General features: G+C 43.6%; 3 protein-coding genes across 9 annotated transcripts; 1 reads left to right on the forward strand and 2 right to left on the reverse strand.

Annotated features, from left to right (window-relative positions):
* Positions 1-1,370: 1,370 nt before the first annotated feature.
* LOC135632091 (peroxidase 24-like) lies at positions 1,371-2,882 on the forward strand. Its single transcript, XM_065140479.1, has 4 exons — positions 1,371-1,642; positions 1,716-1,907; positions 1,986-2,151; positions 2,229-2,882. The coding sequence occupies exons 1-4, from the start codon at positions 1,415-1,417 to the stop codon at positions 2,627-2,629; spliced, it is 987 nt and encodes a 328-aa protein (XP_064996551.1). The 5' UTR covers positions 1,371-1,414; the 3' UTR covers positions 2,630-2,882.
* Positions 2,883-3,166: 284 nt separating this feature from the next.
* LOC135632090 (NPL4-like protein) lies at positions 3,167-8,150 on the reverse strand. Its single transcript, XM_065140478.1, has 2 exons — positions 7,020-8,150; positions 3,167-3,585 (listed from the first exon to the last, which is right to left on the reverse strand). Exons 1-2 carry the CDS (start codon positions 8,016-8,018, stop codon positions 3,334-3,336), a joined length of 1,251 nt encoding a protein of 416 aa, XP_064996550.1. The 5' UTR covers positions 8,019-8,150; the 3' UTR covers positions 3,167-3,333.
* Positions 8,151-8,898: 748 nt separating this feature from the next.
* On the reverse strand, positions 8,899-12,210 carry LOC103970173 (receptor-like cytosolic serine/threonine-protein kinase RBK1). 7 transcript variants are annotated; one of them, XM_018819958.2, is made up of 10 exons: positions 11,943-12,210; positions 11,798-11,845; positions 11,670-11,720; positions 10,836-11,348; positions 10,491-10,745; positions 10,253-10,407; positions 9,950-10,029; positions 9,738-9,873; positions 9,320-9,487; positions 8,899-9,249 (listed from the first exon to the last, which is right to left on the reverse strand). In XM_018819958.2, the coding sequence occupies exons 1-10, from the start codon at positions 11,956-11,958 to the stop codon at positions 9,079-9,081; spliced, it is 1,593 nt and encodes a 530-aa protein (XP_018675503.2). In that variant the 5' UTR covers positions 11,959-12,210; the 3' UTR covers positions 8,899-9,078. The 7 variants fall into 7 exon arrangements, with proteins under 7 accessions (XP_018675503.2, XP_018675500.2, XP_064996540.1 ...); XM_018819955.2 differs by having other exon boundaries at positions 11,670-11,723; XM_065140468.1 differs by having other exon boundaries at positions 11,670-11,738.
* Positions 12,211-13,713: the final 1,503 nt, after the last annotated feature.

Raw genomic sequence — 13,713 nt, forward strand, 5'->3', positions numbered from 1 at the left:
ATATTTTTAAGAGTTATATTGGGATCCTATATTCAAAAAAAATAAAATATTTAATCTTATTTTTTCTCATGTCATCAATTTAGTTTGATAAAAATATCACATGTGCTCAATGATAAATCAAACTGAGACAGAATAACACGTGATAAATTTTGTGATATTTCTATTAGCAAAATCAATAGCATAAAGAAAAATAAGATTAAATATTTTATTTTTATAAGTATATAAATTTTAATATAATTTTTAAAATTATAAAAATCAAAATACTAAAGATAATTAATTATAAAAGATAATATGTAATTAGTCGTAAAGAGTGAGACGGTAAGAATTCATTCTATCTTGACGTACGACGGACAAGGCATAAGATTTCCCACCCATGCAGGATTTGAATTTAAATCTATTGGATGTTGACCGAGTCAGATCGAGTGGAGATTGAATAGCTTGTGGGTCTGACACGAGTTCTAATTTCGGCGTCCAGGTGACGGTCTGCAGGAACCCTCTCAACGATGGGGTTCCTCTCTCTCTCTCTCTCTCTCTCTCTCTCTCTCTCTCTCTCCCTAATGCCTTTTCCTCTTTTTTTTTTCTTTGTGACTTTCCACTTTATCATACTTTTTGAACTTCTATACGTTCTGACTTGAGCATTAGAGGAGGATAAGATAATTCGTTAGAAACATCGATTCGATCATCTCAACTCTTTTAGGCTCGACATAAATAATGAGATTAATGAAGGAAGTGAAGTTGACATTCCAACTTTCTAATAAATAATTGCAAACTGAAAATGAGAATTTATTGCCCACCGTATACTTTAGTTCGCTTGACAATGAGGTACGAACTATCAGACCCGGTTTTCATGCCAACAACCAGTACTTGTGCTAATTCTAAAGCCGACATTTATTAGCTGGATTCTGTAGTCCTAATCATGTACGACCGACTGCTGTTCTCCTCCTCGTGGAACCACACAAAGTCATGACTCCACCGTAGGGTTTTATGGGTCAAGTCAACCGATGAGTAGGTGTCATCTCACTGGCAAAGCTGGTGGATGCACTAACTCAGCAAGCAAGGAGTAATTTTACCGCTTATTAATGTCAGCAAATACCAATGCATGATTCCCTAAACACCGGTTTCATCAGCCATACCGTCAACCAGGAAGAACAAGCGGAAGAATGATTTTATGTGACATTATTTAGACCAAGTCAAGATGGTTCATTGCCACCAGCCGCTTCCCGTCATCAACAAACGCAGATGACTACTGCTAAACAAATCTCTACTTAGCTGTATCGATCAGTGCACTAGTGCTTGTTTAATTCTGTGGTGGTTGATGCTCGCCGACCCCTCTCTCTATAAATGGAGGCTGCAGTCGGAGAGGATGAGGCAGACAAGAACTCAACATCGCTAGCACAGAAACGAGTGTTAAGAGATGGAGTCCAGCTTCCTCCTCCTCCGCCTCGTCCTGTTGGCCTCGGCGTTGACTCTCGGTGCTTGCAATGCCGGTTGCCCATCTGCAGGCCTCAAGCCAAACTTCTACGGGAGCAGTTGTCCCAACGCCGAGCAGATCGTGCAGACCATAATATATAAGGAAGCGGAGAAGAACCCCATACTGCCTGCCAAATTGCTGAGAATGTTCTTTCATGACTGCTTCGTTAGGGTACGTTGTAGATGTGCTTCCATGGCATTTTATCTCCTTATAACTACTCTGCTTGTTTCGTGCATGTATATAGGGTTGTGATGCTTCGCTGCTACTGAACTCGACGTCAGAGAGCACTGCAGAAAAGGATGCTCCCCCTAACCTATCACTGGCAGGATTCGAGGTGATCGACATGGTGAAGGAAGCACTTGAGCAGGCTTGCCCGGGGACGGTCTCCTGCGCCGATATCGTTGCGTTGGCCGCGAGAGACTCGGTCTCATTCCCAGTAAGTAGAATGCAACAGTGCATCGACGTCGTTCTTATTCGTGGCGCCTAAGTAGAAGAAGTATGCATCTATCTGCAGTTCGGGAAGTCCCTCTGGGATGTGAAGACCGGAAGAAGAGACGGTAACGTGTCGCTGCTATCTGAGGCTCTGGTCAACATCCCCAGGCCTACCTCCAACTTCACCACGCTCGTCCGGAGTTTTGCCAATAAGAGTCTCGGTGTCGAGGATCTCGTCATCTTGTCAGGTACAAGAAATGGACGTCGAGCTGATGCGACGAGCATACGAGGTTTGAGCTCGTGCATGGTTCTTATCGTTTTGCAGGTGCACACACCATCGGCGTGGGGCACTGCAACTTATTCGCCGAGAGGCTTTACAACTTCACCGGCAAAGGCGACTCCGACCCGTCGCTTGATCCAGCCTACGCAGCGTTCCTGAGGACTAAGTGCAGCCCTACTGACAACACCACGACGGTCATCATGGATCCCGGCAGCGGCCTCAAGTTCGACAGCCATTACTACGTGAACCTGAAGCAGAACAAGGGGCTGTTCCAGTCCGACGCGGTCCTCCTCACCGATGGCGCAGCGAGCAAGGTGGTGGACGAGATGGTCGACTTCGGGGCCTTCATCGCTGCGTTCAGGAATTCGATAACCAAGATGGGGGACGTCGGCGTTCTCACCGGCAAGGAAGGAGAGATCAGGAAGCACTGTCGCTTCGTGAACTGATCCACGACGTCGACCCTTCGGCTTTGCACGCCCGACGTGCCTGCATGCATCATCTGCTTTGCTGAGCGTTCACACAGTTCTATTCTTTTCCCTTTCATGTTCGACCTCATCCGATGTGATCGTGTGGGGTGCTCTCAATAAGAGACCCTTGGAGGAATAACCTCTGGGTCTTGTTTGCGTCTGTTTAAACACTGTAATTTCATGGCTACTGTTTGTTGTTTTCAGCACTCAATTCATTTAAACATTATTGTTCTGATGATGGAATTCTATCCAGAATGGCCTCTATCAGAAAGACTGCAGGAATGCCTCGACACCAGCAGTACAAGACAATCTAGATTTCGGCAGGAAGTAGTAACCATTTCAATGGTAAAGATGCTTGGGAAAGAACGGCAGGAACGTATGAAGGCTGGAGGGAGCCAAATAGCTTAAATATTAGCCAAAGCAATCGATGCAATAGCCTAAACAGTTGCAGCTCCTGTAAGTTTCAGCAAGATCAGCATTCCATCACTGTTTGGTGAACTTCCGGTGACCAACTCATGCAGAACACTGATCCTTTAATTGGAAAGAACACAGGTAGCATATCTACATGAAAATTCCAGTAGAAAGAAGTAATTAACAGTAATAATTCGTATGTTTAATGCAAATTTTTGGAACATTGATTCCACCACAGGCAAATCATAGATCCAGCACCAACGGACGTCATCTCAGGAGGTGGCCAATGATTCTATCAGAAGCTGGTAACCTTCTGGGACTGATGACTGCTTTTGTACACACTCGGTGAGTGCTGGTATGTCGGCATTTACATCCAAAAGCCTTGCGAGTAAGAGGAGCAGATGAAAGTCAGAGATGCGTTTCACCAATGGAAGGTGCTTTGTCCGATCCAAGTGGTTCTTCAGAGTTCTCAACGTTACAGCAGTGATTCGGTTCTCTATAGGAAAACTCGAAGATAATGGCCCCTGCATATCAATTGAGCACATTAAAAATATAAAGGTACAGTGGTAAAATAAGGACAGGTTAATGGCATAAATAAGGGCTGTTGGCTCTATTGAACAGCTGCTGACCAATGTTCACTCTGCGACTTAGTTGAATCAATAGAGTAAACAACAGGATAATCAACATAGAAAGCAAATGTTGAGGAACCACACGATATTTGCTTGATCATTACACAACCATAAGATATTGCCAGATGCATATTTCTATTCCTTTTATCTGCCAGCATAATTGGACAGACTGCAGAAGCTTGCATAAATTGTGCAAGACAAATGTATTTATGCAAGACAAATGTCGATAAAGAATAAAATTTGCAAATGATTCACATCTGGTAGGACTACAAGATGATATTCTTCTGAAGAAACAAGTTTGGCACTTCTACTTCTAGACCATTCTTAGGTCTAGAGAAAGCTTGAAGGGTTTACCACTGGTCGCATGACCTTAAAATTGCAACCAAGTTTGATATCTTCGTTGATCAATTTTGAAATTGAGAAACTCACTTTATCAATGAGTTTGGACCATTAGACAGCAATAAAAATCTTGTTGAATCTTCCATGGAACCTTTTTAGAATAGATAGTGTTGCTAGATAGAGATTAGGATAGTCCTTAAACCAGCTAGCAGCCTCACTGTTCTATTCAGAATCCTCAAACATTGTAATAGCTCATAAAAAAATGTGAAGAAAATTCAATGAGAAAAAAACTAAGAAACTATGGAACTCAAATGGGCATGACCAAACCTCACTAATTCAATATGGATTCTTTTTTCTGATCCACGGTGAACAATCACAATGGTTAATCGCAAACTCTTCAAACAGCAATGGTTGTTGGATCTATCGAAGAGCAAGTGACAACTGTTACACTTCTGATAGAAGATAGAACCCCACATCTTAGTTGAATCAGTCAAGCATACAATATGTTAATCCCCAAAAATAAGAATCATATGATATTTGGTTGATCAACTCCACAACCAGCAGCAATAGTTAGATTTGTATCTGTTCTTTTTATTTACAGCACATACAAACAGCCTGCAGCAGCATGGCATCTTCTCTAAACCACAGCAAGGTCAATAATAGTTCTAAACATGAATTTTCTGACACTGGATTCTTATCAGAAACAATTTTTTTGAATTCCTTTTGAGTTTTTTTCTGAAACTTTTTACATTGAAAATCATTGATAAATTTATATAAGGATAGTATTTACACTATCTATCATCCCTACTCTTCTATTTAGAATCTTAAATGAACTTTCATAGACCATAAAAATGAGTAAAAAAATCCTAAAGAAAAAAGTAAAAAGACTATTTAACTAAAATGGACACAATCCAACCTAACTCCATATGAATTCCTTTTTTATGGATCCACAGTGAACGATCATAAGGTTTAAGAGTTAAGTAATGGCTACTCTTAGTTTGAGTGTGGCCTTTTTATGCTCCAGTTCCTTTTTTTCCTCTCTAGTCTTTTTTAAAACTCCCTTGTACTCTTTATTAACCATAATTTGTCAAAACATGGGCTGACAACTCTTTAATCTGAAACCAATCAGTTCCTAATCTAATTGTCATTGATATATCACCCTTGAGCGTGGCATCTAAACAAATGAGGTTAAACTAGAGTGCCATAAATACAAGCTAAAGTATGCATGATTTACATGATACAGTTACCTATTGCTAACAAAAAAGTGTAATTTTCAAGTGGAGATTTCAACATCAAGTTATGCCTAAAGAATTGCTTCCAATTCTTATTACATCTTAACTTAAAGATTGATTTTGTCTTAGATATTAAAAACTACAACACCAGTAAGTTATAATCAATGCATATCAGAGTTGGAGACACTGATTAGCATATTTTATATACATGTAGGAACCTTGTCCATATGTTGTCCGTCTTCTTCCTCCACGGGATCCACCTCTCCAATTCTTTGAGCACCATCATTGACATGTTAACCTGAAAATTCTCATAACTTCCATGGTTCTACAAAATTCAACTTGCTAAGCAATTGACTATGTTAATTTGTGGGCATCTGGTTCTGTTTTAAAAAATAAAGTAGATGACAAATATTAAGTTGCAATACCTTCTATTTAAGAGTTTTATCTGGACCTGAACTTCGATAAAAAAAGGTGTTAGTCTGAACAAAATAGGAGCGTGATTAGGCAGCTATTCCAGGCCCTGTCTGTGTTTGTTTTATAATCCCCAACTTAGAGTTTCAAGTGTCGTCTAATTAGTGCTTAAGGAAAGGAGAATTTTCGATGAAATCACCAAAACAAGTTCAGATGTGTTGCAGGCCACCTTTTCACCTATTCTTTTATTGCTCTTCTTGATACCTTTCTTCCCCATCTACTATTTCGGTCATCTACCTTTTTTTGCTACATATTTGGTGCACAGATTTAAAACAACAGCAGCTTCCTCTTGAGTTCCAAACCTCAATTCCACCAAGATTATACCAGACAACCAAACATGACTCATATTTAAATTGAATAATATTCAAAATCAGTCAGCTGCCTTTTCCTGTAAAAGAACCTTTAGAACAGAGACTTGATAATCAAGTTATGTGAAACATATGAACATTGGGTTTCATCATCATCATCAGAAAATTATCTTAACCTTGACTCATACATCTATACGAAATCAAATCCAAAGGGTTTGCAGATATTGCTGTCAAATCCAAGTTTCGTGTCAAAATTTGAACTTCATCACCAGTATGTACTCATACCCATTTAGAACCTCACCAGCACATTGACCATTCTCTTCTTTGTCTGAATTGACTACATTTTCCTTGGTGAACATTACACATATCTGGTTAGAATGAAATTAGGAAACAGAAGAAAAATCATAACTACGAAATACTATAATCAAGCCAAGCCTAAATAAGAAAGACGTATGGCTTGTTGTTGTCGAAAAAACTTCATCCAGCACAAATAAAATCCTCCAGGTTAGAGATCAGGCTGAAATGCATACCAAACCTTTTATCGGCTGTACCAACACACACTAAATTAAAACCATTACAATTTTCTCCTTGGATTACTTTGAATCATGTCATCCTGGCATAAAACACTGACACTGAGCAACAAAGAGCCTCCTTGTTAGAAATCCATTAAAGATGATCAAACTAGTCAGGATTAATGTACATTGAGACAGACACTAATTCAATCCAAAAGCTAAATCAGTCAGATTGTGAGCTAAAATAAAATATATATTATCGACTCTCAATATTTATCGATGTGAAACTATTCTTTTAGTCCTCTTTTTCAATCTTCTCCTCACTCTAACACTCAAGACTAGCATTATTGGAAGAACCAATTTAGCCAATATATGACACAGATCTTATGAATTTTCTACTTTGAGGGATTGAAGCGTGAAGTTATTCTATTAGCAAAGAGAGATTGTGCGTGTATAATGAAACTGACCTGGTGATCGGAGATCTTCACAGGCACTAAGAAGAAATCGTTGTCGACCTCCCTGGTGTCCTTTACCCCGACCACCACATCCTTCTTCATCTTCGACACCCTGGGGTCATCATCCTCCCCGAACTCGGTCACGAACCACCCCTCCTTGAAGAGGCGTATGCAGGTGTCGCTCATCTGGAAGGCCTCGAAGTGCACGTCGGCAGCGCCATCCTCCCCAACCTTGAGCTTGACAATTGCAGTGACCCACTCAGGGATGCCGCCCTCGGCTTGCATCTCAGCGGCCTGCAGGACCTCACGGCCGGACATGGTGTACTCGGCGGTGCCAGCCTTGCGACCAACGGCCTGGGAGAAGATGAACCCGACCCTGCGCATGCCGAGACCCGCAGCGATGGCCTCGACGAGGGCCTCCTCGTCGGGGTCTCGGAAGAGAGTGGCGGCGTCCTCGGAGCCCTGCTGGGGGGGCTCATAGACGAAGTCTACGACGACGGAGTGGGCGGCCTCGTCCAAATGGCCGTAGAGGAAGCCGGCGCGCTTGACGGCGAAGGCGAGGGTGTCGGCGACGTACAGCTGGAAAGCGTTGGCGGCGTCGCGGTCAAAGGATGCGGCGGCGCAGTGGGGGGACTCCTGGCGGGCGACGCGGACCTGGCGGGCCATGAGGTCGTCGATGGTCATCTTGCGGCGGCCAAAGGATCCAGCGGGGGTGAAAGGCGGGGGCGTGGGGACAGCGGCCGCGGCGCGGCGGAGGCCGGCGGGGTAAGAGAGGTAGAGGATGGAGCCATGGGCGAGGGGGAGGGAGGAGAGGCGGGCGGAGGGGTCGAGGGCAGGGGTCTGGGCCTTGGAGGGGAGTAGGAGATTGGGGTCGAGGGAGAGGGTTTGGGCAGCGGCGGGGACGCCGAGCTGGGACTCGATGAGCGAGCGAATGGTGGCGACGGTGGCGGCGGAGGGGTCCGGCACGGTGACGCGCTCCAGGCCGTCACGGCTGCGGATCCGAAGGATCATCTTCCTCTGCTTCCTGTTTGTTTTCTTGGAGAGGAAGGAATGCTGTAGCTGTAGATGCAGCGGTTGCTGGCGCTTTGGAGTTATAAAGCAACAAAGCGAAGGTAGGAAAGAGGAGATGAGAAAAAGGAAAAGTGTCAGCCGAAGGAATCCAACTTTATTGATTATGCTTATATATGTTTCCATTTTCAGATTTTACATATTATTTTTTTTCTTCTTAATATTTTTAGATGCAACTTAGCAATGGCAGATGAATATAAGTAGCGGATTTTTAGTGTTTTAGGGACATGTATGTTATATTAAAATTATAAATGAGAAAAATTATCATTTTCCATAAATAGCGAAATATAAATAAGGGTGTAAATATATAGAGGAAAATTGTCAAATCTTGATTTAATGGACGGTCGAAAAGTCGGTCATCAGATTCTTTACTTTTCTTCGAGGAAATGGACGGTTCAAAATTCGTGCAGTGTTTCAATTCCATCCACGGATCTCGAACGTCCGTTCGCATGGACCGCGTTTGGGCCCAACCCAAGTGGGCCCTCGGATTGCGATCGAACCCATAAATAAGATTGTTGGTGGGAGCTTATTAATGAATCAGTTGGCAATGATATATACACGGATTGATTAGTGTATTATTGTATAAGCGACGGATCTTAGATTTAAATTCAGTGAGCATTTTATATATCATTTAATTTTTAAAAAAATATATTAATTTACTGACATTATATATGTGATGGGGGTTGATGATACGGTACCATATTTTTCCTTTATGAATGGTGATAATAAATTCATAATTAGGCTCTCAATATTGTTTTCTCGGTTGATGTGCGTTGATTGTATCTATAACATATTTGAAACATTGTTGACCTTGTAACAAGCATGAACAATAACAAGTCCATTTACACCCAAAGGAAAGGAACAAGAGTAGAGCAGATCCAACACTGAAGATTAGATTTGGAAGACAACTGAAAGCTGTGAGCATGGCCTCTCCCTCTCTTTCATACAATTAGGACTCGAATATGCACAAGGTGTGGCACACCAGAGAGTCAATTGGCCGAGTTCACTGCTCCAGAGCAAGCTGCTTATGTCGGTGGAGATCGTTGAGGTACCTCGAAGAGGTGTAGTCGTCCATGTCGCAAGTATCGATCAATGGCGGTCTAGCAACCTTGTAATTGGATTCTTTTCCTATGATCTCCATCAGCCCCTCCTCACCTCGCAGAAGCCGAACCACCTGCACGCAGAACGGCACCGTCCTGTTTCACTCGGACTTAGGAGTAACAATGAGAAGGTTTGGCTCTCACCTCATTCATGGTTGGCCTCGAGGTCGAGAGGTGGTGAATGCACGCTGAGGCGACTTGCAGCGCGCGTGCCAGTTCCTTCGCATCGTACGAATCTTCGAGAGAGGGGTCGACGAGCTGCTTCACGCTGTTTGCATCGAGCAGTGGTCTTGCCTGGTGCAAGCACAGAGCCTGTGATCATTTCTCAGGTGGCACGATGGCACATAAAATATACTTCAGAAGAACCAGCAATTTGTCTGTGTATTCCCATCAAATATGTTGTCTACTTGCTTATGACTTGATTTTGACTAATAATTTCTTGATCACAACCAAGTTTCAGCATCCTTTGATCATCACCAGGTGTTAATGCATAGATTTGGTAGTGAACTTGCAACAGAGATCAACCAGCAGCCTTAAAAAGGTGGAGAAGTATCGGTCATACCCATATCACCAAGCTTTGTCTCGAGGAATCAATTGCTCGCCTTCCTGTTATGAGCTCCAGCAGCAGCACCCCAAAGGCAAACACATCCGTCTTCTCATTCACCACTCCGTGCATGAAGTACTCCGGTGCCAAGTATCTAGACATCACGGTCGCACTGAACTTTAACAAGCACGCCAATTCAAGCTCAAGAAATGGACTTCAATTGATCTCACCCGAATGTGCCTTCGATGGGGAACACAACATGGTGATTCCATTTGTCTGGCAGCCACTTTGCAAGCCCGAAATCGGAGATCTGCGTGTTACAGAAAAAAATCCTCAAATATCGGTAGAGAAATGTAATTTGGAATGCAAGATAAGTAGAATATGTAGATCGACAAGAAAGAGACATAGAACAACTGTGTCTTAGATACTCTACTCGCTTGATGATGTTACAGCTAAAAGATTTTACTGACTCTAAAAGCTACCAATCTTAATCGAAGCCGCCACACGACTCTCTTAGATACTGAAATGAGCACCTGAGGTTGGAAGTCTTCAGTTAAGAGTATGTTTGAGGCCTTGATATCTCTGTGGATTATGCGCCTTTGGCAGCCCTCGTGGAGGTAGCGCAGGCCTTCTGCAATGCCTGCGGCGATCTGAAACCTCACCCTCCAATCGAGAGCCTCCTTTGAACCTGGAGAACTGATGCCGTCTTCATCACTGGACTACAGAGTTTGCTGGTGAGAATTATGTTGCAAGAAGCAGCAGCAGCCTTACCATGGAGCAGAGAAGCCAAGCTTCCATGAGGGGAGAACTGCAGAACCAGGTGCAGACCCCCTTCCACGCTGAACCCCAGCAGCTGTGCAGCGTTAGGGTGGTTCACATGAGCAATGATTCCAAGCTCGGATAAGAAATCCCCTATCCTCTCCTCCTCGCTCTCCCTCTTTATCAGCCTCTTCACTGCCACAAGTTGGCCATCACCCAAACACCCTTTATAGACCTCTGCATGTCCTCCCTTGCCGACCAACTTGTCTATCAAAGAATTGATCGCAAATGATGAATCGGAAGAAGCCCAAATTAGTCATTGATGGCAGCCGGATGCAGAACGAAGGAGATGTTTACCTGAGCTGAACCTATCGGTGGCAGCTGCAAGCTCTTCGTATGCGAAGCTCCTCCATGAAGGCCTGGCCATCTTGACCTCCACTACGATTCGTCCACTTTCGGTCCCATCCTTGCTGCTCCTGATCCTCTCCAAGGCCCTGCGCAAGCTCGATCTCCCAGTTGCTGGTGGAAACGTCGACAGCCTCGGCATCGACCTTTTCTTTCTCATTATGAAACCTGCAATCAGGTTGCGCCACTGCACGCTGTGGGACTCCAGTCTTGTCCCGCATGGGGCTATCGATCGGTCCACCGATGAAGTGTCGCTGCTGCTGCTGTTCCCATCGGATTCTGCACTTGATGTAGAGTCAAGCACGCCTCTGGGCGAGTTCTGGTCGGAGCCATCGACGCTGTGGGCTTCGGACTCTACTATGGAGTTGTGATCGAGCGCAGCTCCATCGAGTGATCTCTGATCGGAGCCATCAACGCTGTTGTCTTCACTCTCTGCTTTGGAACTCTGTTCATTCTCCTCTGTTCCTGTAAGAATCAGCAATAAAAATATGATTTTTTTTCGTTGTTTATCATTAATCTGTCTCGGTTCAAACACCTTCCTTGATGATTCAATGCCGCAAAACAATGAAAGATGTCGAGGTGCCGATAGATAAAGTTCCAATAGTAAGGTTTATTCCTCTTGATCTTAGTACAAGTTTTTGAAGATGTAATGATCATATCAAAATAGCATAATATCCGATCTTTGGAGACCAATACTATGCTCCCCTGATCAAAATAACAGTAAAAAGAACAACAGGAAGATTTCATGACAATAAAAAGGGACTGATGCTATGATCTGAAGCTTACCTTTTACCGGAATCGAAGGATCCTTCTGCGCCTCCTTGGGAGAAAGCTGCTCTGCTGATTCCACAAGTACTGATGACGAATCAAGAACAATAACCCAAAAGAACAAAATAGCACGAGGGGAAGCATACCTTCTACAGAGTTCGAATTACTCTTGGGGGCTTCTTCCTGATCAAGCTCTGGAGATTGAAGAAAATACTCGATCAACTTCATCAGTCAGAACATGGGAGTTAGCAGGTTGCAAGAAAGACAAGACAGATTTGAGCACCAGAATACCTTCCTTGGAAGTCATTGGGGTTCTTTTGGCTTCCCTGGTTGGTTGGGAAGTTTCAAACTTGGGTAAGAGGAAACGAGTGGCTTGGAAGACGGTAGAAGAGGCCAAGGAATGAGGGGGAGAGAAAGTCTTGCTGGGAATTGAAAGGAAAGAGAGAGAGAGAGAGAGGGAAGCTGTTGTTTTCAAACACAGGAGGGCATCTCTTGTGTGTTGGTTATTCCTGGAGATGGAGTGCAGCGCTGGGTGGTATCAAGCATGATAGAGGGAGAGAGAGAGGTTCTTAAAAGGCACAAAAGGGGGTCAAGCTCCTGCAATGGAACTGGTGCTGTGTATCTGAACCAGACATGTGATGTCTGCTTTTTGCCCAGGGACCCACCAGGAATGGGAACAGCAAGATATAGTTGGATATCCTCCTTAGATTGAGGTCTGCGGAGGTGATGTGGGAGATGCATGGTTGGGAAAAATTAGAATTTCTTTTGGCTGTGAGTGAATGAGTATATCCCATTGTAATAAACAAGATATGAGATGTTTTATTGAGAAAATAAAAATATATATTCATTCAATTTTCATTAGTCAATAATTCAATCATAAACATATTCATTTAATATAAAAAAATTATTTTTAATCATTTGTTTTCTCATTTTTTATCTCTAAATTATCTAAACCGTCGAAATGATCTGATCGAACTGATCTATCCTATATCATCTCCCGCTAGATCCTCTCTGCTGCACCTGAGCTTGATTTCTTCCTGCAGCAGGCAGTAGATGGCAGGCACAGCCTGTGTCTCCTTCACCACCACACATGGGATGAAGCGTGAGAGAGGGAAAGGTTGAGCTGCTGCTCCATGTACATTTTCCATGGCAGGTCAAAGCAGAAGAAGCACTGTAAAAAGCTTGTGTTTTTCTCGATATGTGGAAAAGACTGAGCCAGTCACAGTAGCGTCTCATCCATCAGTCCATGACTTGTTGTTTCTCCCAGTAACTATTTCTTACAATCATACAGAACCGTAGTAAATACTCCTCCTATTTGTTCTTTTCAGTGTGGTGTTGGGTTCATGTCTCAGTGGGTGAACTAATCCCCATCCTGATGATGCAGTTGTGGACATCAAGAACACTGACCTCGGAAGCTTAAGGAGTTGCCGGTGCTTGATCTTGTACCAAGTCAAATGGATCTGTGACGTGCCCAGATTTGTCAAAGGCCACATCTCAACACGCAGACATCTAATCAACGTGTAGCTCGCTGGAGTGAGAGAGATTGGGCAGGTAATACCACTTGTACTACTGCACTTGGTGGATGAGGGGGCCCCTCCAGGAAGTCGTAGTAGGTTTGGTATTCCTAACCTCCGATCTGCATCAATCTTTTCTTCTTCTTCTTATTCTTCTTTAGCTTTAGCTTTCTGGTTGGGTCTTTAGCCAAGGAAGAAGAAGCTGAGAGCATGAGAACGTGGTGGTGGGATGGTTGGTCTGCGGCACTAACCCGAGCCTGAGACAAGTTGATTGACCTACTTTGACTTGCCAGAGCTGCTCCAAAGATCGAAAGGATAAAGAAGCGGAAGAAGAGTTCTGATTTGTTGTTATGTGACGCGATTTGTCGCGGAGATTTCGGCTCGTGAGGTGCTGTTGATACTTAACCCAAATTCCGCCGCAAAGAGAGGCGGAAGCTGACTTCCGAATCGTTGACCTTTTCCTAACGCAATCTACGGTGGATACGTTCCGCCGAAGCTTTTGCGGGGAGTTGAAGCTGAACGTGATATATAAATCGGAATCAACGGCA

This window comes from Musa acuminata, chromosome BXJ3-2, assembly GCF_036884655.1.
Source record: "Musa acuminata AAA Group cultivar baxijiao chromosome BXJ3-2, Cavendish_Baxijiao_AAA, whole genome shotgun sequence".
NCBI lineage: Eukaryota > Viridiplantae > Streptophyta > Magnoliopsida > Zingiberales > Musaceae > Musa > Musa acuminata.

What these genes read in the sequence shown, in the direction of transcription:
- LOC135632091 (XM_065140479.1), top strand. Translation starts at nt 1,415, where the DNA reads ATGGAGTCCAGCTTCCTCCTCCTCCGCCTCGTCCTGTTGGCCTCGGCG. An exon ending in TTCATGACTGCTTCGTTAGG is followed by an intron (nt 1,643 to 1,715) that starts GTACGTTGTAGA and finishes GCATGTATATAG; the next exon opens with GGTTGTGATGCTTCGCTGCT. An exon ending in GAGACTCGGTCTCATTCCCA is followed by an intron (nt 1,908 to 1,985) that starts GTAAGTAGAATG and finishes ATCTATCTGCAG; the next exon opens with TTCGGGAAGTCCCTCTGGGA.
- LOC135632090 (XM_065140478.1), bottom strand. Translation starts at nt 8,018, where the DNA reads ATGATCCTTCGGATCCGCAGCCGTGACGGCCTGGAGCGCGTCACCGTG. An exon ending in TGAAGATCTCCGATCACCAG is followed by an intron (nt 3,586 to 7,019) that starts GTCAGTTTCATT and finishes ATTGATATGCAG; the next exon opens with GGGCCATTATCTTCGAGTTT.
- LOC103970173 (XM_065140466.1), bottom strand. Translation starts at nt 11,879, where the DNA reads ATGAAGTTGATCGAGTATTTTCTTCAATCTCCAGAGCTTGATCAGGAA. An exon ending in CTTGGCTTCTCTGCTCCATG is followed by an intron (nt 10,408 to 10,490) that starts GTAAGGCTGCTG and finishes TCAGTTCTCCAG; the next exon opens with GTTCAAAGGAGGCTCTCGAT. An exon ending in CTGAAGACTTCCAACCTCAG is followed by an intron (nt 10,030 to 10,252) that starts GTGCTCATTTCA and finishes TGTAACACGCAG; the next exon opens with ATCTCCGATTTCGGGCTTGC.